General features: G+C 38.1%; 1 protein-coding gene across 1 annotated transcript; it reads left to right on the top strand.

Annotated features, from left to right (window-relative positions):
• The first annotated feature begins 1,774 nt into the window (after window positions 1–1,774).
• Window positions 1,775–27,919, top strand: zc3h7bb (zinc finger CCCH-type containing 7Bb). Its single transcript, XM_059325249.1, has 21 exons — window positions 1,775–2,043; window positions 3,846–3,907; window positions 5,030–5,066; window positions 5,795–5,992; window positions 7,506–7,664; window positions 8,589–8,723; window positions 8,821–8,863; window positions 9,973–10,214; window positions 11,477–11,771; window positions 13,985–14,043; window positions 15,327–15,426; window positions 16,770–16,931; window positions 17,901–18,106; window positions 18,200–18,300; window positions 19,309–19,490; window positions 20,155–20,234; window positions 20,687–20,952; window positions 21,956–22,061; window positions 23,484–23,592; window positions 24,378–24,511; window positions 26,419–27,919. Exons 2-21 carry the CDS (start codon window positions 3,849–3,851, stop codon window positions 26,452–26,454), a joined length of 2,709 nt encoding a protein of 902 aa, XP_059181232.1. The 5' UTR covers window positions 1,775–2,043; window positions 3,846–3,848; the 3' UTR covers window positions 26,455–27,919.

Genomic DNA, 27,919 nt, shown 5'->3' with positions numbered 1-27,919 from the left:
CCTCCCTCCTTTTCTCCCTCCTTCCTTCTTTATTTTTTCCTTCCTTTCTTCTCCTCCTCCCCTTACTTTCCTCCATCCTCCTTCCTTTCTCTCTCCTTTCCATTCTTTCTCCTTTTCCTCCTCTCTTCTTTCCTTACTCCATCCTTCTTTCTTTCCTTCCTTCTTTCCTCCATCTTTTTTACTTCCCTTTGCGTCCTTCCCTCTTCTTCCTTCCTCGACCTGAGGACAACAGGAGGGTTAATAACGTTTCTTTCAAAAATAAATTAACGACATTTATCCATGCAGTGAGTTCATGAGAGAATGGTTTAATTTGGATAGCCAATGTGATTACATTTTGTAAAATAAATGAATAAATATGTGTCTTTTCTACACATGTTAGATCAATAGATGTTCCAGCTCATTAAGGTTTAATAGCAAATGAAATAGCAGACAAAATGGCTAAGGAAGCAGTAAAAAAAAAGAGGAGGTGGAAATGAAAGTAAAACTAGGGAAAAGTCTGATCTGGAAAGAAATAATCAATCAGTGGAACCATCATTGGAAGAGGGAGATAAAAGGGAGACATTAATACAAACTGAAAAGTGTAGTTGGGGAGGCATGCTGTTATGGTGATAATAGAACAGAACAAGTTATTATAAGTAGACTTAGAATAGGGCACAGTAGGTTAAATAACACTACTATATATAAGAACTTAATATAATAGGAAAACATGCGACTGGTAAGTGTAACTGTGGGGAGAGGGAGACAGTAGAACATGTGGTAACAGCGTGTCCTGAGTATAAAGGGAGAGGGAAAGGATGGAGGTAGAGATGCAAAAGGCTGATATAAGAGGAGAAAACTTCAAAAATATAATAGAAGGTGGGAAATCTAGAGAAGGGAGGAAGATCCTTCTGAGATTTCTTGCCACAACTGGACTAATTCAAAGAATATAACAGAAGGAAAGTATGAAAAAAGTTGAGTCCAGCAGATGGCGGTAAATGCAACGAAAAGGACACTGTTGTTTCCCCCTTTTCCCATTAAATCATTTATTTATCTTAATTTATTTATTTATTTTATCAGTATTATTATTTTCTCTCCTTAGTTTCCCGTCAATCTACTAAATAATTTATCTATCTTAATTTTATTATTATTATTATTACTTTATTTATTTTATTTTTAAATTTTTTATCACTATTATTATCTTCTCTCCTTATTTTCCTGTCAATCTACTCCTCCACCACTCCAGTCAGTAGGTGGCGGTAATGCACCTGTACGTTGATCTGCCAACCGCTAATAAACACCAAAGAAGAAGAAGAAATAGAGTCCAGCAGATGGCGGTAAATGCAATGAAAAGGACACTGTTGTTTCCCTCTTTTCCTGTTAAATCATTTATTTATCTTTATTTATTTATTTATTTTATCAGTATTATTATTTTCTCTCCTTAGTTTCCAATCAATCTACTAAATAATTAATCTATCTTAATTTTATTATTATTATTATTACTTTATCTATTTTATTTTATTTTATTTTTTATCAGTATTATTATCTTTTCTCCTTAGTTTCCCGTCAATCTACTAAATAATTAATCTATCTTAATTTTATTATTATTATTATTTTATTTAATTTTTTATTTTTTTTTATCAGTATTATCATCTTTTCTCCTTATTTTCCTGTCAATCTACTGCGCCACCACTCCAGTCACTAGGTGGCGGTAATGCACCTGTACGTTTGTCTACCAACCGCTAATAAACACCAAAGAAGAAGAAGAAGACTCAGCTCCTGCTGCCCTCTTGTGGTCTCTCGCTGCTGCAGAAAACTTGTTGCCATACTGCACTGATCGAGACGGTTAGCTGCAGCAGCTAGCCTGTTAGCATTAGCCAGTCAGTGTCCAGGAGCAGCCGCAGCAGAGAAACTCACATGCTCCGTCCACAAACCAATGACAGGGACACTAAACTCACAGAGATGCGCCTCGACATTGACTGATATCTGGCTGGTGTTTACTGTCCTTATCAACAACGCTCTGCGGAGCTATCTGAACTGAACAGCGCTGTAACTTAACTCTCCTCGGTGAGTTTCCGTGCTAAGCTAAGCTAAGCTAAGCTAAGTGAGCTAGTTAAGGCTGGAAGTAGTGTAGCCATTTATGTTATCTTAACAATCGTTGTAGACTGGGAATGGGACTATACAATACACACGACTTGGAGAAGAAAAACACGTTTTAAGCTAACTAAATGTCAGTCTTCGTGTCCTTAATGTTGACCAAGTGATTTAGGTTGAGTAAGTAGCGTTAGCTGCTAATCCTAACCACAGGCAGCCTTAACCCTCCTGGTGTCCTCGGGTCAAGGAAGGAAGAAGAGGGAAGGATGCAAAGGGAAGTCAAAAAGGATGGAGGAAAGAAGGAAGGAAAGAAAGAAGGATGGAGGAAAGAAGGAAGGAAAGAAAGAAGGATGGAGGAAGGAAAGAAGAGAGGAGGAAAAGGAGAAAGAATGGAAAGGAGAGAGAAAGGAAGGAGGATGGAGGAAAGTAAGGGGAGGAGGAGAAGAAAGGAAGGAAAAAATAAAGAAGGAAGGAGGGAGGTAGGAAGGAAAGAAGGAAAGAAAGAAGGGAAGGAAAGGGGGGGCGAGGGAAAGGAAGGAGGATAGAGGAAGGAATGGAGGCGGGAGGGATGAAAGAAGGAAGGAAGGAGGAAAGGAGAGGAAATCAGGAGGAAGGAAAGAAGAGAGAAAGTAAAGGAGATAGCTTAAGGAGGAAAGAAAAGAAGGGAAGAAGGAGGAAAGGAAGGAAAGAAAGAAAGGAGGATAGAGGAGGAAGGAAGGAGGAGGGAGGAAAGAAGGAATAGTCAAAACAGATTGGGTCAATTTGACCCGGAAGGACGTCAGGAGGGTTAACGTTACTTACATCAACCTTATTGGCTGTCTACTCTGTGCAAGTTGTGTATTTTTACATGCATCTGCTGTGTTGAAACGTTTAGTTGGAATTGACAATCTGTAGGGCTACATGATACATGCTAACGCAGCTAATGCTTTCATTTTCCAAACAGTGTTTCTGCTAATGGTTCAGACGCCCCCTCCCCCAAATGTCCGCAATTTATGCGTAAAATACTTGTTGGAGAACTGTGTCAGCCTCAGATTAACACAATGCTAACAATAACTAACGTTAGTAGGCAGCTTCACTGTATCTCTGCCCGCTGTTTATTTAGGCCAGTCCGGTGATTGCTTGTGGTGTTTCATGGAGGCCTGTGTTAAAATAATTGATTATTTTCTATATTGGTAAATGGTTTTATTTTCTGCTTCTCTGTGGTCTGTCTCTGTTCTCTGTGATATATATCTCTATGCATTTATACTAAGTCAGACAATATGATTTGATACATTGATTGTGTTTGTGTGTTAATATTGATGTAGAAAACTATGATTACTTTAATTACATATATTCCATTTGCTTAAACTAATTAAGATTCTATAAATCACAAAGAATGACATCCAGATATATTGGTGCACAGTTTTTGCTGTGTGTGTATGTGCATTTGTGAGTGTGTATGTGTGTCTGGAGAGGGTGAATGAAAATCCCGTGTGAGAATCTCTGTAAGTCATAACAAGGAAAAATGTTTGTGCTAACAAACTTGTTAGCACAAACATTTTTCCTTGTTATGACTTAACAAGGAAAATTTTTCTAACACCTGGTAGGCTTTTATATGGCTGAGAATAGTTTTGCAGGTTTGCAAATGTTTTAATCGCTGCAGGATATAAACGTATGCATCAGGATACTCCTAGTATATGTGGATATACTGACAGAAGCTGACAAAGCTGTTCATAATGTTGTGTCAGAGGCAGAGTTTTAAAAATGTTGTAAGTCAACCTTGTCTTTACCCTCAGGCTATGGATCCTGATCGACAGAAACGAAGAGAGGAAATTCAGAAAGCCATGAGCTTTATCCAGTAAGTACACAAGCAATGTTGACTTCACAACTAATCAGTGGAATCATGAGTAAAGTTCACAACACTACCCATGTAAGAGAACAACAATCTTATCCTCACACTGTTAAAATAATCGCCTAAGTCATTTTTTGTCAAATTTTTTTTTTTTTTTGCCTAAATCATCTCCTCATTGCCACCTATGGTAAAATATCCTACATCCTCAGTTGATCACATCATGTGATTTTACCCCTTTAAGATAATGGCCTATGTCAAGTGTGTGACTTAAGCAGATTTATTATGCCTAAGTCAAAATAACATGTGACTTAGGCAATTTTTTGAACATGCCTTTGTGACTTAAGCAAGATATGGTAATGCTTTATTTTGAAGGTGTCTACATAAGAGTGACATGAGCGTGTCATAAACATGACATGGAATGTGTCATGAACATTAATGACACTTTGAAGTAATATTAATGTTCATGATACTTGTCATGTCATGTTTCTGACAGGCTTGTGTGACTCTTATGTAGACACCTTCAAAATAAAGTGTTACCATATCTTGCTTAAGTCACAAAGGCATGTTCAAAAAAATTGCCTAAGTCATTTATTTCTCTTAAGTTACATAATTTACACACAGTGTTATTACTATGCCAATAGCCATCCTTTGTTACATCCTTTATTGAGTGAAATGATCAATAAATGCCATATGTTACACTTTTGGTGAAGTTTTTTGTGTTTCCTGCAAAACTTGAAAAAATGAGTTGGGCGATTATTTTAACAGGGTGACGTAATAAAACGTCAAAATAAAATACTACGACGAGGAAATACGCTGGTACAGACCAAAATCTTGCATTCAAAATTTCACTTAATTTCAAGAATAAAGTATCAAAGCAGAATGGCACCTGAAAATGTTGTATTATAAAATATAGTATTATTAGACCGGTAACATAATGCATAAATGAAAAAATAGCATTTTACTGTATACGTTTTTTGATCAATAAATGTCGTATGTTACACTTTTGGTGAAGTTTTTTGTGTTTCCTGCAAAACTTGAAAAAAATGAGCTAGGCGATTATTTTAACAGGGTGACGTTTTATGTTCTGATAATAGCATATTCTGATTCGTCCACTTTTTCTGTCCATAGGTCATCATTGCCTTTCCCAGAGCCAGAGAGTTACGAGGTCTGTATTTATCCTTTCATCACATTTTGTTTGTTAAGAACTTTGATCCATGTACTCCTCTTACATTACTTACTTTCATATTTCATCATGACCTTACTCACATTTCGGTTCTATTATCTTCTGAACCTACATGTATATTTGAGCTCAGATGTTGTGATTTATCTTTTATTTATTTATTTATTTTGTGTGTTCAAGGTCTTTTTTTATTCTTATTTTTTTTTCCATAAGACAAAAAAGGCAAATGTTCACATTAGAGAATCTGAAACCATGTGTCATTCTTGACTTAGTTAATTAACAAAAATACAATTACTGTCAACTACCTTTTAAAAAAAAGTCATAGCAGAAAGTCATTTTTCTTTAAAAAAAAAAACAACAAAAAAACAAATGAAAGAAAACAGTCTGCTGCCTTAACCCTTTATCAGGCGAATAACTATATTTGGTAACTTCAGGTAATATTTCAAGAAAAAAGTTGCAAATTTACTAGATTAAAGTGGCAAATCTACAAGAAAAAACGTCGCAGATCCAAGAGACCCAAAGTGGCAAATCTGCGCGAAAAAAGTTGCAGATTTACGAGAAAAAACTGTGATTTATCTTTATCAATCTCTTTCTCTCGGCCTTGTTCTCTCCTTTCTCCTTTCTTTCTCACCACATATCACCTTCCAATTATTTTCCACCCTCTCCCTCCTCATTCAATCTCTCCTTTACTTCTCTCAACACGACCCCTTCAGGCATTTCTGACCCAGTTGGTGTGTAACTTGCTTGACGAGGGTAACTCCTGCTTTCGAGACGGGGACTGTCGCCAGGCGACCCAGCAGTACGGGGAGGGGATCAGCGTGGCCCGCTACGCTCAGGCTGAAGCCCTCATCATCCCCCACGAGCTGCTGGAGAGCCTGTATGTCAACAGGGCTGCTGCCTGCTACCAGACGGTGAGGCAGGAGGGGAACATGGGGGATATGTCACTAGCAGATGTGGACAGAAAGAGAAGATAGTGGGTGATTCTCATGAACATGGTGCAGCTCATAGCAGAAATCCAAGAGCATTGAATACATATTTTCTTTGACCCTTTACGAATACGAATACTTTATTTTTGGATAGGGACATTGCACATTAATGAACATCGATAAACATCTTTGTAAATATGTCGGATTATAGCAAGGCTGCTAGTTTGCATCCGTAGTCCCTAAAAAAATAAAAATAAATACAAATATAAAAGACAGCAAGTCAAGTCAAAGTTTATTTATAGAGCACATTTAAAAACAACCTCAGTTGACCAAAGTGCTGTACAGTTATTAAAATAGAATAAATCCTACACAAATAGGTATAAATAAAAACAATGAAAACAATAAAATACTAAAAACAGTAAAAACAATAAAATAAAATAGTAATAAAAACTCAATCCAAAACAGTGTTAGAGATAAAAAAGACAAATAAAAGGGTAAAAAAAAGTAAAAAAGAAAGCCAAGTACATATGTAAGATACAAATAGAGGAGACAACACACACACAACACAACACAACACATACCAGATCCAGCCAGGATATTACTATGCAATAAAAAGTAATGTTCAAGTCGTCTCAAGTCCAGTTAGTGGTCACACTTTATAACATATACGATTTAAAGTCACTGTTTAATATGAATTTATAGGTATTTTCTGACATTTTTAGAGACACTGTGAGCTAAATTCATTACTGTAACACATTTTTAAATACAAAAAACAACAAAGGTTTTTTTTTTCCTTTTTTGGCAAGCACTTAAATATGCTCAAGGGTAGCTGGTAGCACCAACATGTATTTTATTAAAATATACACATATTTTAATGCAAACAATTCTATCATTACCGTAACATTTAACCATTTTTTTCTCATCAATTTTCATTCAGATTTTTTTATTATATTATATTTGATTATATTCTGTTAAATTATAAATTTTTAAACAAATGTGTATTATTTTTATAAAGTGTATTAAATATTTATTGTATATAAGTGTGGGGGAAACCATGACATGTTTATCTGGACGCATTACAGTAATGAATTTGTGACTCAAAAATATGTTTAAAAATATAGAAAATATTATTTTAGCACAAAACAATGAATTGTGCCTCATTATGGCTATATTGTTCATTCATATAAAAGTGAAATATATTTAGATTAATAAAGTATGTCCTTATAATCTTTTACTTGTAGAGCAGCCAGAGTAAATTTGTAATTTTGGTGTCACATGTAGTGATTTACTGCACGCACTGTAAACAGTATTTGTGTTAATGCTGGAGTGAAATGCAGGCTTTTAAAGTGAACTCACTAAAAGTAGGTGATTCATTTGTATGAAAATGATCTTGTAAGTTTGCTTTAATTCTTGTACAAGTCTCTTCTTTGTTCCACGTAAAACAACTTTCTCATTTAAAAACTTTTTTTTTTCTCGCTCTGTTTTATTTTGCTCTCAGAGGGAGTATGAGCGAGGCGTTCAGGACTGTGACAGCGCGCTGTGTGTGTCAGAAGGCAGTCGCAGGGCTCTGTACCGCAAAGCGATCTGTCTGAGGGAGCTGGGACGACTCCGAGAGGCCTACGAGTGTGGAACCAAGTGTCTCCTCACAGCACCACATGTAAGTCATTATCGCTACAAATATTAATACATTCAGGGTTCGTACGGGTGCTTGAAACTCTTGAAAATGCTTGAATTTAAATGTTGTATTTTCAAGGTTTAAAAAGTGCTTGTAAATGCTTGAAATTCTTACTGTATTTCTCTTGCAATCTGACTATATCCATCTATAGACTATAGATCAGGGGTCTCAACCTCAAATTACCTGGGGGCCGCTGGAGGCAGTATCAAAATGACCAAAAAAAGACACAAAATGACTAAAAAAGACACAAAATGACCAAAAAAAAGAACCAAAGTGGCCCAAAAAATAAACAAAATGATCAAAAAAGACACAAAATGACTAAAAAAAGACACAAAATGACCAAAAAAAGGAAATTAAATGACCAAAAAAAAGACACAAAATGACTAAAATTGACACAAAATGACCAAAAAAGGAAATTAAATTACCGAAAAAGATATTAGGGTTCGTACAGGTGCTTGAAAATGCTTGAATTTAAATGTTGTATTTTCAAGGTTTAAACAGTGCTTGGATTTTGGATAAAGCTTGAAATTCTTACTGTATTTCTCTTGCAATCTGACTATATCCATCTATAGACTATAGATAATCACATGTTCAATGTATAAAATAATGAGTAGCCTATCTGAAATAAAGACCGTTCCTCCTAAAAGTGTAACACCATCACTGTTGGTATGGTTCACTGAAATCTCCCCCTTTTAGTATGTAAGTACTCATCTAAAACATGCAACTTACAACAGGTGTAAGATACTGGAAAAGCTTGAAAATTTACCTTGAAATTCCTTAAAAAATGCTTGAATTTGACCACTGCTAAAGTGTACGAACCCTGTACATACAAACTACCTCATTGTGTCCCTCATTATGGTTAACCTTTAAATGAATGAAACCAATTCTTTGTGATTTGTCCTCCAGGACAGGCAGGTCAGCGACCTGGCTCAGGATCTGGCTACCAAACTGGGTCTGAAGGGCCGTAAGGCTTACGTAAGCCCACAGATAGAGGCCTCAGAAGGGGAGAGTCTTGGGGAGACGTCCCCACCCACAGGAGAGGTGGGTGCTGCTGTTGCGATGAAGAGTGACATAATTGGAGTGCAGTGACTGAATAAGAAGCTGATGTCTGTTTATGTTTTTTTCTCCTTTACTTCAGATGTCCTCTAATGGGCTGGAGTCTCTGGGTGACATGGGACCAGGTACAATAATCTAACATGCCTTAAACATGTCTGCTCCTACTCACATTCCCAACTGTTTACCATAATAATATCTAGGGGTGTGACGATACTCTCAGCTCACGAGACGAGACACGATATGGGTTCAGGAGAACGAGACGAGATTTTAAGAAAACTACAATGACACTTTATATGACTGGACCAACAGACTTTTATTTACCTGAGTTGCACATGCATTTTGAAATGTTTTATTATAACTCTTTACATGCATGATGTAAGCATGAGCTTTTAATAAACTTCTTCATCCACAAATTGAAACTAAAACTACAATTTATAAAAGTTAAAATTAAATAAATAAATTTAAATATTTCTTTCTTTTTTTCAAGCGCAAACTATATGTAGTGTCTCTATTACAAAAAGGCCCCCAGAGGGATTTAGAGACTCTGGAGGTGACATATGGTTTTCGATCGTCAAGTAATCGATTAGCGACAGTTTCGACCGTGATCACATAAGCGATGGATTAAAAACGGGAGACGCAACTCAGGCTGCCTCGCTAACTGTGCACAACATCAGCAGCTGATCAAAACAAAGCAGCATGGCTAATTATGCTCAGCATCTCCGCTGATCATAAACATAGTGATCGTGAATCAACCGGCATCACTAACTGTGCACAGAGTGTCCAGTGCTTGTTGTAAACAAACAGAGATCACTAAGTGAACACCTCCTGCAGCAGCAGCACATACACACTGTACTGCTACAGAGCTAACTGTTAGCCTCTTAGCAATTTGCAGACTGGACACTAAGGGGTCAACATCCCCTCCGGCTCTGCAGCTGGGAGAGACTGCTGCAGGAGGACTGTGCTGCTTCGATTCGTTCTTACTCTTCTTAACGTGCCACCGGCCTGTGCGACGTCATTCTAGCTGCTTGCTGCTTCTCCTCCTTCTCCTCCTCTTTTCCTTTTTCTGCCCCACAGGTCACAAATAGAAGTTTGGATAGCTCACAAATCTTGCGAGACGGATTTTTAACGCAAAGAGAAATATCGCGAAGTTTAATCTTGCAAGATCTTGTGGCACGAGATCTCGTCCCATCCCCACTAATATCCTTCTCTCTAACTGCTGTTTCCTCCTCCTCAGGAGACCTCTCTAATGCCCAGTGCATCCCTGCTCCTCTGGCTACACCCATCCCAGTGAGCGATGACCCGGCGACCCCGGTGGTGACCCCGTGCACCGACCTGTCGGAGAGCCCCAGCAGCCAGGGCCTGCCCCCCATGCCCTACTCCGTCCCCGTGTCGGAGCACATGGACGAATGCAGCAGCAGCGTCATCAAGGACGAGCTGGACAGTCTTCTGGACTGCATCCCCAAAAAAGTCAGTGAGGTGAGTGAAGAACAGATGTGTGACCAAAACAAGCCGATCAAACACATCATGTAGTTATTGCTCAGTTTATCGTGAATCGTGTGTAGGTTGAGGACAGGACTTAGCTGGTGAGGTTAAAGTGTTTTTTTGCTGTGGAGGGAGGGGGGTGTTTCCAGGATGCTGGTTTACAGGTTAAGCCTTCCTGAGGTGTCATGGGCAGTGATATTATTTAGCTTTAAATGATTCTTTGACCCAGAAAATGTTGATTTTGACACCACGATTGACCTTCTAAGTGCCTTAGAAGATATATTTGTTCTCATAGATTTTATATGGCTGCTATCTCTGATCTGCAATCTTGATGAAGTGGCTCCTACCAAAAATTGAAACTTATGGTGATCAAGAGCATGTTGAAAACATTTGGTGCTTTTGTCCGTTGTGTCCCCTTTTCTTATCTAAGCCACCTGACTAATAGGGTTATATCTGATGATTGTAATATCACTTGGTTGGTTACTGGTTGTTAATCTGAATTTGACTACTAAATGTGTTTCTACCAGGATTATGGCACAAGGGATAGTAACATCTTGTCCTTTGTATCAACCCTTTGATGCACAGCATGGGTCTGAAGTCACCCAACAGAGTTTTTATGTTCAATATCTTTGCAATAAATTATTTTCATCATTCAGTATTCCAGGTTTTCCTCAATTAGTTTGTTTTTGATCATCATACATCCTAATTTTCCTTTATTATTGTTTTAAAATAAAATGACCCATATCCATTTTTAGCTAAGTAGCTTGCTAAGCTAACTACTGAGCTAACTTCTTGGCTTAGTATCTAGCTAAGTAGCTTGCGAAGCTAACTACTTCGCTAACTTCTTGGCTAAGTAGTTAGCTTAGCAAGCTACTTAGCCAAGTAGTTAGCTATGTAATAATACAAACACTTTTTTTCTTCATAAAGTATGAGAGGCAAAATGGAAATAATGATCTGTTATCAAAAACAAGATATTTAAAGAATACTTGGAATATTCAATCATAAAATAAGTTGATATCGAAACACACAGCAGCATTAAATAACATGGGGAATGAATGTGGGTCATTTTTTACCCTTGTTGGCCATCAGAAGGGGGTTCAATATGTTGTGCATCAAAGGGTTAACATATGTATATTTAGAAATGCCTTATGCTTTTTGTTTAAAAAATGTTTTTGAACATATTGTATTTCGATGACTTGAGTTGGGAGGCCATGGACATGAAGTAATCCTGTCCTTGTGTTTGTGTCCCGGTCCAGAGTCCGGTCCAGGGTGCTATCCCCACCAACCTCCCTAACACGGCCGTGGGTCTCCGGCCTCCGTACTCCCCCAACCTTCCTGCCCCGTCGCCCCAGCTTCCCCCGGCCTTCTTCAGCTCCTCCATGGGGGACATGCCCCCTCTGGAGCCCTTCTCGCCGCTGGCCCAGCGGGACCAGGGCTCCACCCAGGCGCAGGACGCACTGGGAGGCTTCCCCACGGGGGCCACGGACGGAGACGGGAAGGCAGGAGTCGCTTCTGGAGGCCTGGACTCCTTGTCTGAGTACACTCTCCCTGGTGAGCAACGTTTTTATACCTTAAAGTGTAGCAGAAAATACTTCTTGACTAAAAATAATGAAGCGAGACCTTTCCTTTCATGATCAGACGATCTTTAGTGAAAAATAAAGAAGAGCAAAAAACATACAGCGTGTGCTTTCATGCCGTGGCTCCACATTTCTTGCTAACACAACAAAACTCTGACGTAATCACGTACGTTACGTCTGCTCCTAGAGCATCTTGGGAAAAGAAGTCTTTTTAATGTAACTCCAAATCAATGTAATTAAATGTCTCTTTCTAATCACATATGACACACATGAACTGTTTTTAATAATATTACTGTTAACTTATATTTTAACCTATATTGACTTATTTATTCTTTTATTCAGTCAAATAAATTCTCAACATAAAGTGCTTTTATCTCTTTTAGGGAAAGCAGTCTTTTTTAAATGTTGAAGTAATCTGTCGCCAACATTATCTCTCTGTCTGTCAGCGATTTAATGTTGGAAATGTTAAATCTTTGAATCACCAGGAGTCTTGTTAAGTCAAAGTAAATTACACATGGCATGATTATGTTTGTCATGATGGTTTACACAGAAAATAATTCAAATGGGACACCAGATTACATTGGAAATATGACTCAATATATTCAGGATTCATATGGGTGCTTGAAATCCTTGAAAATTCTGTATTTTCAAGGTTTAAAAAGTGCTTGTATTTTGGATAAAGTGCTTGTAAATGCTTGAAATTCTTCCTGTATTTCTCTTGCAATCTGACTATATCCATCTATAGACTATAGATAATCACATGTTCAATGTAAAAAATAATGAGTAGCCTATCTGAAATGAAGACCGTTCCTCCTAAAGTGTAACACCATCACTGTTGGTATGGTTCAGTGAAATCTCCCCCTTTTAGTATGTAAGTACTCATCTAAAACATGTAATTTACAACAGGTGTAAGATACTGGAAAAGCTTGAAAATTTAATTTGAAAGTCCTTGAAAAATGCTTGAATTTGACCACTGCTAAAGTGTACGAACCTTGTATATTGTCTAGGTTTACATGCACAGCATATTCCTGATTTTGCCCTTATTCCAAAAAAGAAAATTTCCCTACTCAGCTGTATACGTGGTTAATGAAAATGCGTATTCCACTAATACTTTGATTGACGTAAAATGTTGTTTATCATGTAAACATGATAAAAGTAGAATGACTGGAGCCATTTGTGCCATTTTGCTTTATTGTGTCAAAAAAAGAAGTTTTGCAGTGGTGGCAGACTCAAGTCTCCTTTCATTCATTCCTCAACCACCTTCTTGAGAAGGATGGTGATTTTTTTCCTATCGTCTAAAAAACAGTTGATATCCAAGAGTTTCATAATGTTTAAAAGGAGATATTCTTCTCCTTCTGACAAAGATGTGGTCTTTTCTTTTGGGCATGCATCTCTACCCCCCAGCTTTGCAAACTGTTGTCTAGATGCTTTGTGTACAACAACCATAGCAACACACAGAGCACGTTAACAGGCAAGGGCCAGTGTTTCTCAAACTGCAGTAAAAATCCCAATTGAGATACTGTATTTCTCTTGCAATCTGACTATATCCGTCTATAGACTATAGATAATCACATGTTCAATGTAAAAAATAATGAGTAGCATATCTGAAATGTGTGAAATCTCCCCCTTTTAGAATTTAAGTACTCATCTACAACATGCAATTTACAACAGGTGTAAGATACTGGAAAATGCTTGAAATTGACCACTGTTAAAGTGTACGAACCCTGGAATGTGCTTGTCCAAAGAATGCTTCTAAAACCTGAAAAATGTGGACATATCCCACACAGCTTTATTGGAAAACGCTTCATTTAGGGGGTCTAATTCTGAATAATAGTGGAATATTTGTGTGCATGTAAACTGAGTCATTGCTGCACATATATTCAAATAATTCAGTGCCTTTAACTCAAAATGTTTAAATGTGTGTAGACTTTCATCTTTGCATGCATCACCGTTGCTCAGTGATTAGTCAGCATGTAATTTTTTTTATCATGTAAAAAGTGATACATTTTGACTTATGTCTTAGCTTGTTCTTGATTAGTTACCAGAGCACAGTTCTCAGGGTGTCGGCTTTAACCTGAGATGTGCGTCAGCAGCAGACAGCATGAGTCAGCACCATTACAATAGGGTGTCTGACATCAATGTCCTTGTGTGTGTGTGTGTGTGTGTGTGTGTGTGTGTGGTCTTCAGGGGGACGAGTGTGTCACAGCTTCATCCCTGGAATGCGCAACCACAATGCTGCACACGCAGTGAGTAACACACTTGCATCAAACTTGTTTTATGTGTTCCTGTTGATAAAGAAATTCACCACTTTTTGTTTCCAATCAGCATTGATGGAAGCAATAATTCCTCAGTTGGTGCTACATTGACAGAGAAAGCTCAGTTTTCTGCCACATAATCAGTTCTTTCTGCAACCGGCAGCGTCATTTGACATGACATTACAGCGGTTACATTAAAGTTTAAGGGATTTTTGAAATTTTGCATTAACCCATTTATTTGTAATGCACTTTACATTAGAGGACGTCTCAAAGTCCTACAGGTTAAAAGCACAACAGTCGAATTATAAAAAGGATAAAAAAGGAAAAACGGGTAAAAACAGAAGAAAAAGTATACATACATACACACATACATACATACATACACACATACATACACACATACATACATGCATGCATACATACATGGGTCAGTGACAAATGAGGGTTCGCAAGATGTCAAATGGTGTAACCACAAAAGTATATAAAATACCTTGTACTTAAGTGGAAAAAAAACATCAAATTACATTTTTTTTTTACTATTTCTACTTTTACACATTTAGTCAATATTGAGCAGAACATATTCTAAAACCAACTATTTTTTACAAATTATGTAAAATTTGTTATATACCATTGTGTTGCAATGTAAACGAGGATTGGATTTTTTTTTTTCTCATTTTAGTTCACATTTATTTTCCTGTATATAATCAGATTTTTATGGGGAAAAGTTACTGGTTACACCAACTGACACTGGGTTAGATCACGTCATTGACCCGCATACATGCATACAAAATCTAAAAACAATCTAGACGGGAGGAACCAAAGGTTTTGCTGAAAAGGTTGGATGTTGTGCAGAATTGTTGTTATATATTATATATATTATATATCTATATATATATATATATATATATATATATATTATATGACAAATCTGAATGATTCCGCCGACTTTGTAATTATTTCGACTGCAGGTTGCAGCCCAGATAAAATTTCCGACCAGGAACTTGATTATTCCAAATTCCCAGTTCAAATGGAATGCAGCAATGCATCCTGGTACGTGTAGGCACAGCCAGAACGGCCCCGCACGTAGGAGGATTCAGTTTTCTCAGTCAATAGAGCACTCGCTAGAGAATTTGTTTCTTTAATTGACATTTACCAACAGCCTTGATTGGAACATTTTCCCTATTCATGGTGCAGATATTTCTGACTCACGGCTAAGTATATTTTTCATGTTTGTATCACACGTGTCCCCTCTTCTTCTTCTTCTTCTTTTCCAGAACGGTCCAGCAGGAACCAACCTGTCTCTCCTCTCCAGGAATCCTCTTGCAGCTACACATGAGTTTCGACAGGCGTGTCATGCCTGTTACAGCAGAATAGGTTGGTTCAGACTTTAACTTCCTTTCTGTTACTAGCCTTTGACCACCTACTCTTTCCTTGTTTTAGCTTATTTGGATTTTTTCGTGCAAATGTTAACATGTGGATGTTGCAGCATTGAAACCTCCATTAGCACACCAACGGTACGAGGGCTGCACAACTCTGGAAAAAATGAGAATCAAGATTTTTTTGCTTAGAATTGAGCTCACGATTCTCTGGCACAACTTTTTTTTCCACAAAATGTTTATTGCACTGATGAAAAAAAGAACTTAGTACATCATCAACTATTATTAGCCTTTTAAAAAATATGTATTATTATTATAATATAATTATTTTTTATAATCATTTTATTATTATTTATAATTAGAGTCTATGGCCAAAACATTGCAGCCTGGTCCAGTCATTGAGGGAGATGGCCTTTACTATGTTTTTTCCGTTGTCTGTTGTGATGCAGGTCAATTTATCCTCCTTCAGACTCCAAGATGAGAGGGATCCTGTAATCCCTGTGCCAGGTCTTCAGGGAAAAAAGCCGTCTGTTAGCACTGGCTTTTGACAGTGAAATCTGGCGCTACAAAAAAACTGTCAGGCTCAAATACGGCTCTGTGGTCCGACTGGACCATAAATCAGACGTAGCGGAAAAATGATCGATTTCCTGCAATTCTGCCTTGACCACTGCCTGCCGCTTACGGGCAGTCTGTGGCCTAGAGGTTAGGAATCGGGCTTGCAACTGGAGAGTCGCCGGTTCGAATCCCGGTACTGACAGGTCTAGGACTGAAGTGCCCTTGAGCAAGGCACCTAACCCCCCCTCCACAGCTCCCCGGGCGCAGTAATGTGCTGCCCACTGCTCCTTGCATGGTGTGTTCACTTGTGTGTAAAAAAGGATGGGTTAAATGCAGAGATTGAATTTCCCCATTGTGGGATTAATAAAGTAATCTTCTTCTCTTCTTCTTCTTCTTATTGTACATGTCGGGGAGCGCAACATTTGAAAAGTAGTTGCAGGAGGGCATTGAGTAGCGTTTGTCCAGTGATTTATCATCTTCCGAAATCCCTCATGTTGAGGAAATAGGAGCATTTGTGTCTGATGCAGCTCGAGATATAAAATGCTTCAGAATCGTTGTGTGTAGAAATGAGATCACAATTTGATCGCAATTTTTTAACATATCATGCAGCCCTAAACCGTACTAATGTATTTAAGGGATGTGTTAAAGTCATTAAAAGTTGTTTATCAGACTTGTATCACTAACCAGTAGAAACTGCAGCATCATTTGAAGGCTGTATGTCCTCTTCTAAAAAGTCTTTTGTTTTACTTGGTAATTTAACACTTTCTTTCCGCCTCTGGCTCACAGGTCCACGAGTGATGGACTACAAGTATCAGCCAGAAGCAGCTCACCGCTGCAAGAGGGACGTTCTGCTGTGCCGCCTCAAAAACACAGACGATCCCACATGGAAGAGGATCCGGCCACGGCCTGCACGGAACAACTTCCTGGGGGCCTTTGTACTCTGTAAAGGTATGCATTCATTATGAATACAATACTTTAATGTATGTTAACGGGAGGAAAGTCAATTAGGAAGATTAACCCTCTGGAGTCCACGAAAGCACCGGAGCACGACTTCTTCATGACGTTGCAACGTAAAAGCGAAGCAGCATGTTTCCCTGCTGTCTGCTGAACTCTTAAGTTTTGGCTTTTCCAGAAGTTTCCATGTCCAATTTAGTGCGTCAACTCTTTATCACCACAACCAAGTGTAACATAATTTTACTTTTACTTAGATTTTTCAAGTTTTGCAGTGTGCGTTTCAACATTTTTAATGCAATCTTTTGTGTTTACTGTTTTTTTGTGTTATTTTGGGGTATTTTGTGTGTGTTTTTAGTAATTTGTGTTTTTTCTAAAACCAAAATTGTGCTATTTGTGTGTTTATTTGTTTTTTGTAGTTTTTTGTGTTTTTAGTATTTTTTTAGTTTGTGTCTTTCGTGTGTTTTTTTGTAATTTTTGTGTGTTTTTTTTATGATTTTGATGTGTATGTTCTGTGTTTTTTTTTTTTTTTTGTGTTTTTCGTGTGTTTTTTCTCATTTTGATGTGTGTGTTCTGTGTGTTTTTGTGTGTTTTTTTGTAATTTTTTTGGTGTGTTTTTGTGTGTTTCTTGTGTGTTTTTTGTAAAAACAAAATTGTGCTTTTTGTGTTTATTTGTTTTTTTTGTAATTTTGTGTGTTTTTTGTATTTTGTTTGTGTTTTTTGTGTTTCAAAATGTTGATCCAGTCAGTCAAAATGACAAAAATAGTAATCAGGTGAAGTTGTGCTTAAAAAGATGATACCAGCATGGTGATCATTATTTAAGTTGCATATACAGGCAGAACTAAAAAGAATCAAAAACCAACAAAATAGTCCCAAACTCCAGAGGGTTAACAAAGCCAAATTGAGTCGAAACATGGCTAAAAATTGTGTTTATATTCTAACATTTCCTCTCGTTGGGTTCCTCAGAGGTGCAGGAGCGCCAGGAGTGCCAGTATGGGGAGAACTGTACGTTTGCGTACTGCCAGGAGGAGATCGACGTGTGGACCCAGGAGAGGAAGGGCGCTCTGAGCCGAGAGCTGCTGTTTGACCCGCTGGGCAGCACAGAGAGACGAGCGCTCAGCGTCACCAGGCTGCTGCAGCTACACATGGGCATGTTCATGTTCCTCTGTGAGGTGAGACTGCAGTCTGTGCTGCTCTTGTCCTCTTTGGACTTTTTAAAAAACATTTGGACAAGACTTTGATGCATTTATTTCGTCTTTCCAAAGGAATGTTTTGACAGTAAGCCTCGCATCATCAGCAAGCGAAGCAAAGAAAACTTGGCGGTCTGCTCAAACCTCACAGCTCGACACCCGTTTGACGACAACAAGTACGTGTAAACATGTCTTGATAAATATATTTTTTCTTTTATTAATAGCGTATGGAAACATGACGTTTCTACGCTGCCCTACAGAGTCTAACTGCAGTAACTAGCAAAGGTTAAAACTGAGGAAAACTGCTTTAAAGATTTTTTAACGTGTTTTAACTGGCCAGCCTAATGGGTTATAGGTAGGTAAGTGATATGACACTTATTTCTACATGTATTGATGATGTCATTTTTATGCTAAAAAATCATGATGATTTATTTGACCTTTGACCCCAAAAATGTAGTTACTGCACTCTGGTTTTGCTGTAAAAGGATCTAATAGTAATGCACAAACAGAGTGGAGTAACTACAATGTTGTTGTCTTCTTTCAGCTTTTATATTTAGTTTTCAGTGAATAAACCTTTTTTTTTTTGTCATTTACTTTTTATTGTTTTTTGATTTTACATGTAAATAAACAAACAATCAACATGAAGACCTATAGACAAATGCAGAAAATATCAAGGGAAAAGTAAAAGCGTAGAATAAACATTTTTTTAATTGGTTTTGTTATTCATGTATTTAAAAGTGTTTAACAACTCTATTCAAATATTTGTTTATTTTAGACTTAATATTATAAAGAAATGTAATATTTTAGTCTTAATATCATTTTATCTCACTTTTTTACTTAACCGCTATCTAAATAATAATTCACCTATCAAATAAACTTATAATTTCTATTATTTTTATGTTTAAATTAGTATATATATCCAAAGCAGACCGTGGTAAGTGCAATTACTGCTTGGTTTTGAATTTGATTTTGTGGTTTTTATATAATTATTTCTCTGAAATAAAGCAAAATTGAAATCTAAAACTTTGTCACAAGATAAATCAGACATCAAGGAGTTCATTATTAGTTATAACGACCAAAGTTCGACCAAAAATGTAGTTACTGCAGTTAGACTTTGTAGGGTGGTGTACTGAACAATAATTGCATTTTGTCTGTGGTCTGTAACCATTGTCTGTGTGCTGCAGGTGCCTGGTGCATGTGGTGCGGTCAGCTAACGTGCGCTACAGTAAGGTGCGTCCGCTGCACCCGCTCTGCCAGTTCGACGTGTGTCGGCACGAGGTCCGCTACGGCTGCCAGCGGGAGGACAGCTGCTCCTTCGCTCACTCCGTCATAGAGCTCAAGTGCTGGGTCCTGCAGCAGGACACCGGTGGGTAGAACACACAGCAGCTGTCAGTTCAGTTTGGTGAAAAATATTCTACATGTAGCTCTTAACCATGGGTCTCAAACTTGCGGGCCAATTGCAGCCCTCGTGACGATATTTTGTGGCCCCCACCTTGATATGAAAGTTTAATGTGAGTTTTATATGAATGGCACTTTACCGTGTTGTGTGTGGAAGGTCTCTTTAATTACTTTTTTATTGGTAATTTTGTGTCTTTTTTTAATAATTGTGTGTCTTTTTAAATACTTTTGTGTCTTTTTTTTAATGCTTTTGTGTCTTTTTTTAGTAAATGTGTCTTTTTTGGTATTTTGCGTCTTTTTTAAATTTTGTTTCTTTTTTTTGGTAATTTCCTGTCTTTTTTGGTAATTCTGTATATTTTTGGTCATTTTGTATCTTTTTTAAGTAATTTAGGTTTTTTTCCCGTCATTATGTGTCTTTTTTTGGTCATATTGATACTGCCTCCAGCGGCCCCCAGGTAATTTGAGTTTGAGACCCCTGCTCTTAATTGATACAAAATGTAATCCAGTACACAATGTTGCTTTTAAGAAGTTGATATGGAAAGGGTACTGTTGTAAACAAGACAACAGTATACAGCAACAACTGACTAACACAGCAGCTAGTAAAGTAATGCTGCTCCTTATTATTTCTCCAGGTATCACTCATGAAGAGATGGTGCAGGAGTCTAAGAGACACTGGCAGAGGCTGGAGCAGAACGCACAGAAGCAGCAGAAGGTGAGGCGGAGGACACAGAGAGTGTATCCTAAAGTCAAGGATCCTTCCTTGGTAGGATCCTTCCTTCAGAATCGGGTCCTCCAGTGGCCAGAGTCCTTCCTGCACATCATTGTGTAATTGGACGTTCTTCACATTCAGCCGTTTGAGGATCTTTCCTTGACTTTGGGATACAGTCAGAGACAGTTGAACATCTTGCATCTTGTTTTCCCCACACTAATTAGACCAAATTTGCATATAAAAACAAATGCTTCCGTCACATCTGACTCTCAGAAATGGCATATATTGGTGAGGTCGGGATGCCCTCTAGTGGACAGAATGAATATCAAACACATGCTGATGGTGGCATTAGCAACACATAGGTTTGTGTTTACAGATTATAAATGTAGGCTGTCAAAATAGACTAAAATCTAGAAAAAGTCGTAAACCCAGATTCTCTTTTCTGTGTGTTTCAGCCAATCCACATCCCCCATCCCAGCAGCAGCTTACCTGGAGGAGGAGTGGGGGGAATGGGAGGTGGGGGTGGAGGGGTGGGGGGAGACGGCATGGGTGGGGGCGGTGTGGGCCCAGTGGGGGGGTTGGGGGGGCTGGGGGCCGGGGTGGGAAGAGGACGCCCCCTCAACCTGAAAATGAAGTTTGTGTGCGGCCAGTGCTGGAGAGAAGGACAGGTCAACGAGCCCGACAAGAACCTCAAGTACTGCACCGCCAAGGCTCGCCACAGGTGAGACACAGACACACACAGACAGGTGTACAGCAAGGTGATGATAGTTGTGGATTTATCATTAGTTTTGTTGTGAATTTTTGTTTTCAAATTCAGTTAGTTTTAAGTAGTTTTTAGAGTGAGTTTGCTAGTTTTTTTGTGAGTTTTTTTCAACAATATATTTATGGATTTATCATTAGTTTAGTTTTAATTTTAATTTTGTTGTGAATTTTTGTTTTCAAATTCAGTTAGTTTTAGTTAGTTTTTAGAGTGAGTTTGCTAGTTTTAGTTTAGTTTTTATCAGTTTTTGCTTTTTTGTCATGGACTATGTGTTGAAAGCAAGATTCAAAGAGGTCATAATAAATTTTGCCTTTATTTCCTTTGGTTTATCCATCTTAGCCTCAATAAGATTAACTCTTACAGTTTCTTTTTTTTTTTTTTTTTTTTAATCAGAGCACCCACAAAAATGTAGAGCATTATCATTTTTATTTTTTTTAATAAGTCATCGTTTATTTAAAAAATCGTTTGTATTTTAATTTCACTTAACAAAAATGTTTTTTCAATTCTAGTTTTCGTTAACTATAATAACCTTGGTATGCATAAGCATTTGTGTGTTAGGGAAGTAAAATTGACTGCTGCCATTATAAAACCTGTTGGTACAGTAACAGCAGAGTTGTATGCCAAATGATGAGATAAATCTCTTTTTTAAATTTTTTAAATTTTACCTTTATTTAACCAGGTAGTATCCCATTGAGATTAAGATCCTCTTTTTCAAGGGAGCCCTGGCCAAGAGGCAGCACACACAAAATACAGTTACATATCTACATAAGACACAGACCTTAAACGTGTTATGAGAAACAAGTGCATATTGTGAAATTGACCTCAATAACTCTGTTTGGATTAAAAGTGCTCAAAGAAACTAAGTCAGTTAGTTTCCAGTCTTTCTGTACTATATCCCATCCCTCTTGGCTGTTTTAAGGCTTCAGGCTTGATTCCATTTTGTTTCTTCACGGTGTCTCCTCAGCTGGACGAAGGAGCGTCGAGTCCTGTTGGTGAAATCCTTTGAGAAGAAGAAGTGGGTTGTTGTCCGGCCTCTGCCTTTCTCCCGCACCTATCCACAGCAATATGACGTGAGTCCTGGTCCTCTTAGCTCCACCCATCAACCTCTCACATGCTGAGTCCAGCTGACTCTCCTTCTGCCCCGGGGGAGAGCTGTTGTTGTAAACCTGCTTCACCTGGAGCTGCCAGCATGGCTCTGACATTGTTTTGTCATTAGTGTTAAACACATAAGCTACCTGAACACCAGAAGACTCTGAAAAGACTCCTGGAAAACTACCAGCTCACATGTAAAGACAAGAGTTTAGAGTTTTTAGTCTCACACTGAGATTTTAGACAGACTGTGAATATTGCAGGGAAACTACTTTCAAGACTACAACTAGATTCTTTTAGCAGTTTTTTCCTACAATGCATTTTTTCCATCATGCTCTTAGTAAAAACTTACTAAAAGGAAGAGAAGCAGCTTTTGGCTCCAGCTGCTCTAGTGTGTGACTCAGTGGTTTGTGTTGGAAAAAAAAACAACAAAAAGAAGAAGAGAAGACGCCACAAAATGCCCCTCACACATAGTTGACTATTTTACAGTAAAAATAGATATAAGGAAGAATAAAGGAAAGGCACATTTAGAAATGAATTCATGATATACATTTATGTCCTTTTATAATTTATTTAATTGAATGATTATATGTATCAGCTCTATCAACTTTCATTTAGTTAATCATCGATTATTTATTACTTATTTATGTATACATTTATTTATACATTTTAACTGGGTCTCCTTACTGTTCTCTTTACTAAGAAACAGCCCAAAAAATACCTCCTCTGGCCGTAAATATATGACATCACTATATTTTTATTTAGGACTGAGCTTACTAGCATTATTGTTTTTCTTTTTATTCATTAACGAATAAACAAAAAAGAACAGTGGATTACTTATTAGGAGCCACAATATGAAAACAAGACACTAAAACACAATTCTAGACAACAAAGACTCAGAAACATATTTACAAATTAGACATAATGTACACACAAATAACATACAAAGAATAATATAAAGGACAACCACAACGACAACAACAATGAAAACAACGATACACCAGTACAAAGCCACACGGCGAAAACAGACGAACAAAAAAAAAACAAAAAAAACATGAATTTAGCCCAAACCGAATTATAGAGAGACTGGTAATATACACAGATTCCAGGATAAAAAGGGAATCATTTGAAACGTTAACTGAATTCAAAGTAACCCTTTGCATGTAAATTAGAAATAGTAATAGTTTTCATTGTAGAAAGAAAATTTCTACAAAACTTTCAACTGGCTTTCTCAGCTTGTCTACATATCATTTATAAATAAAGTTATTACTGTAAATAAAATGTGTATTTTCAATAAGTAGATGGACTCCAAAGGGTTAAACTAGCCACTTGTACATATAGTAAACTTGCATTGCTGCTGGCGTTGCGCTGTAACACTTTACTTGTGTCTGTGTCTCATCCAGATGTGCGTGCATGTGATGAAGCAGAAGAAGTGCCACTATATTGGGAACTGCTCGTTTGCTCACAGTCTAGAGGAGAGGGACGTCTGGACGTACATGAAGAACAACAGCTGTAAGCTCCTGGGACCATCCACCAACACTCAATCACTCAGCTTTAAAAAAAATTATGTTAGTGGTATACAAAAGAGTGGTGCTGTATTTAGAGCTGGATCAAATCATCATTTTAGATTAGATTAGATTCAACTTTATTGTTATTGCACGTCACAAGTACAAAGCAACGAAATGCAGATAGCATCTAACCAGAAATGCTTAAGCAGTAATTAAGTAAATCATAGTGCAATATATACAGGAATGACTTGTATAAAAAATGCAGATCTAACTGTACAGTACAGTAGTGCAAGTAGATGTGTGTATTTATATATATGTATGTATATGTATATATATATGTGTATGTATATATATATGTGTGTATATATGTATATATATGTGTGTGTATATATGTATATATATGTGTGTGTATATATATATATATATATATACACACATATATATATATATATATACACATATATATATATATACACACATATATATATATACACACATATATATATATATATATATATATATATATATACACACACATATATATATGTATATATATGTGTGTGTGTGTATATGTATATATGTATATATAAATATATGTATATATGTGTATATATATGTATATATGTGTGTATATATGTGTATATATATATGTATATGTGTATATATATATGTATATATGTATATATTGTCATTCTTTTGCCCATTACTGCAGTCATCATTGCTTTTGCACAATTTTTGTTGTGTAACGTCCAAGTTTATAGAGGTCGTCCTCTCTTTGTCCCTCTGCAGTGAGAGACATGCAACAGATGTACGAACTGTGGCTGCAGCTCACCAATCAGAGTCGACGCACAGATAGCTCTGCTGTGACTCCGCCCCCAGAGGACAAGCAGGTCACCATAACAGCAGACTACACAGAAAACATGGTGAGTGGCTGCAACACTATCATCAGTAAGTACACCTGTCCGTGTGGCACATGCACTTTCTTCACTGATGTGTCGGATGAAGATTATATTGATCTACATAAGTATTTTATACAGTCATGTATAGGATTCTGGTTTGTCATTTTAGTGCGGGGTTGTTATTGGTTAGTAGAAACTAACTTAAGCTTGTTGCTTGAATATTCACAGTGAAGATGAGAGAAAAATTCTGAAACATCTTGCAGAAGCTTCTATATTAAAGGTTGGGAAGACCTTTTCATGTTTATAGCAAACAACAGTACCACTGTTTGCTTAATATAGGGTTGCCACAGAGATTACATTTTCCTACCGGTTAATAAGCTTGTGAATGTGTTACCGATTACACCTAAAAAAAAAAAAAAAGAAGGATAATAGGGGTGTTTCCATTACAGTCCCTGAAAAAAGCCTGGTTACTGATTGGATAGAACCCTAAGCAGGAAGTGACGTAGTATTCGACGCCACAACAACATGCACCATTTGTAAAAGCCGGCAAAGCAGGGTTGTCGCTGTATTTAGCGACTTTTCAGACCCCCCTTGCGACTATTTTTCAAAACAGCGACTAGCAACAAATCCAGCAACTTTTTCTGGTGTTATTGGAGACTTTTTGAGACGCATTCTCCAGCGGCTCGTTAAGAAGAGTAAGAACGAGTTTAAGCGGCACAGTCCTCCTGCAGCAGTCTCTCCCAGCTGCAGTCACAGAGCTGGAGGGGATGTTAACTCCTTAGCGTCCAGTCTGCAAATTGCTAATAGGCTAACAGTTAGCTCTGTAGCAGTACAGTGTGTATGTGCTGCTGCTGCAGGAGGTGTTCACTTAGCGATGTCTGTTTGTTTACAACAAGCACCGGACACTCTGTGCACAGTTAGTGATGCCAGTTTATTCACGATCACTATGTTTATGATTAGCCGAGACGCTGTGCATAATTAGCCATGCTAGTTTGTTTATGATCAGCTGCAGATGTTGTGCACAGTCAGTTAGTGACGACGTCCACAGTTACGTCTCCCGTGTTTAATCCGTCGCGTATGTGATCATGGATCACGATTGAAACTGTCATTAAGCTATTACGCGACAATTTAAAACCATACGTCACCTCCAGAGTCTCTGAATCCCTCTGGGGGCCTTTTTATAATGGAGACACGCAGAGTGAGCGGACATTTGAGAGGGTGTGGCCTGAGACTCTCCCGGCAGCCACTCTTCAACCTAAAGGAAACACGGCTATTGGTGAAATATTGCCAAACAGGCGCCTTGAAATCAAACCTTCCGCTATTGTATTGTTGGTCAACTGTCTGTCTTAACCCATTTAGGCCTAAAACGGCTGGAAAAAATGCCTGTAAAACCTCTGGGTGATTTTAAAACAACCCCCTGAAACCTGAAGTTTTTCTGGAAATTCAACAGAAGTGTCAACACTTCTACTAAATAATAGATTTTTCAGCCTCTGTAGCAGATAGAAATGAAATTCAAAAAGTATTTGAGAGCTTATAGCTGTTATATCTGAGCTCCCTCCGCTATAGTCGTCTTCCACCATGATTTCCCATGTTGCATTGCGACACTCCCACATGTATTCTGATGCATTTCATTGGCCAAGAGACCGAAAATAGGTGGAAAAAAATACAAATCCTACAAATCGATGCATCCGCTTTCCCGCCTTTAATGGTACAATAACGCAAAAGCGCCCCCGGTTTTAATGGTAGAAATGCGGTAATGATTTCCCGCCTTAAATGGGTTAACCAGACATGTCAAAGGTAAAATCTGACTCCTGCTATTCTGTGCTGTGACACTTAACATCGGCTAGACAGGCTTACAGTGGCAAACCCACTGAGCAGCTGACATGACTGTCTGCGAGGCTGAACAGCTGTGTTGATGTTTATCATTTCAGGGAGGCCGGCGGTTGTCAGATGGGGACGATCTCTGAGCGTTGCCGTGTCGACTCGGGGCAGCTGACCACCGCTGAGCTGCAGACAGAGAGACAGGCCTGCTACACCAGCTACAACTAAACACTCTGTCACCTCCTCTAACATCCAGCCAGCAGTGTGAGAGCAGACGGCCACACAACAAAATGGTTAACCCCACCCCTATTTACACACACACACACACACACTTGCATATAAACACTTCCACACAGCACACAATACACAAACCACAGGCACCGCTTAACACAAAGAGAAAGCTTTGTGAGGACTTAGCTTTAGCATTGTGTTTTAATATCATGCTGCAGTTACACACAGCACCTTTTAGGTTCCCCTTCAGCAGAAATTCCACAGACTGCGCTGACTGAAATCATCAGCTTAGGACTGAGTATCCGTGTCCACCAGGCACAACTTTTTGTTTTTCTTTGTGAAATCCTCGCAGCACTGGAACGATTCTCGTGTGGGGCGCGCTGGCCGCGGCTACACAAATTAGCTTAGGCGATAATTTAAACTGAATAAAGCTCGGCACTCACACGCTAAAAAAGTTGAAAATTAAACTTTGGAGTGCCAAAAAAATGCCAAGCCGACAGTGCTCGATGTCAGTAGAGATTTAAGAAATTATGAATTGTAAAAAAAAAGAGGTTCCTGGTGGACACTTTTCATTAAGCTGCGTAAACAACCAAATCATACCCTCCTTCCATTACGGGACGATTGCGAGAGGGTTTCAAAATCACTTTTCTGGAGATTAATAATTTTGAGCGCAATTGTTTTTGTTTTTTCCAAGGGGAGTTGTACTTCCCTGTTATATTGTCTGCCATATTGGTAGAACGCTATGAATGTAATGCCTGCATGGGCCTTGAAAACTAGGAAATTAGTCATTTAAAAACGTTGCTGTGGTTGTGGAATGTATGCAAGTATACATAACATGCCCCAAAACACACTTGTGTAACACCTGCCCTTCCGCCCCCCCTATAAGAAGGCGTCATGATAGCTGGTTATGGTTATATAATCAAAGCAACGAGCACAGACACGCACACTCACATAATAACCTTGTAGTTGCTGTCAGCTCCTCTTAGGTTGACAGAAACGGGGGAGAGTGACAGGGGAGATAAAAAAAGTTTCACCTGGGGCTAAAGTACAAACGGCTAACGGCTCAAAGCAATTGTTGCCAAAGCGACCAAGGGTCTTTTCAGCGTCATGTACTTTAGACTTTGTGGTGATTAGCAGACAGATGTGAAGCTGGTGTAAAGAAGAAGTGACTGCAGCACAGTTCTGGCCAGAGCTGCTCTCAGCATTAGATCATTTCACACCGCAGATGCCCATTAAGAAATAATGACCTCACTTGGACTGAAGCGTAGTGAAAATACCACGTAGAAGACTTCAGTTGTCAAACAAAGATACGTTGAAAAGATAATTTAACCCTTTATCAGGCAAAGAACTATATTTGGTAACTTCAGGTAATATTTCGAG

This window comes from Centropristis striata, chromosome 21 (assembly GCF_030273125.1).
Source record: "Centropristis striata isolate RG_2023a ecotype Rhode Island chromosome 21, C.striata_1.0, whole genome shotgun sequence".
Lineage (NCBI taxonomy): Eukaryota > Metazoa > Chordata > Actinopteri > Perciformes > Serranidae > Centropristis > Centropristis striata.
Note: the sequence above shows the minus strand (reverse complement) of the source record. Positions and strands in the feature narration are given on the sequence as shown.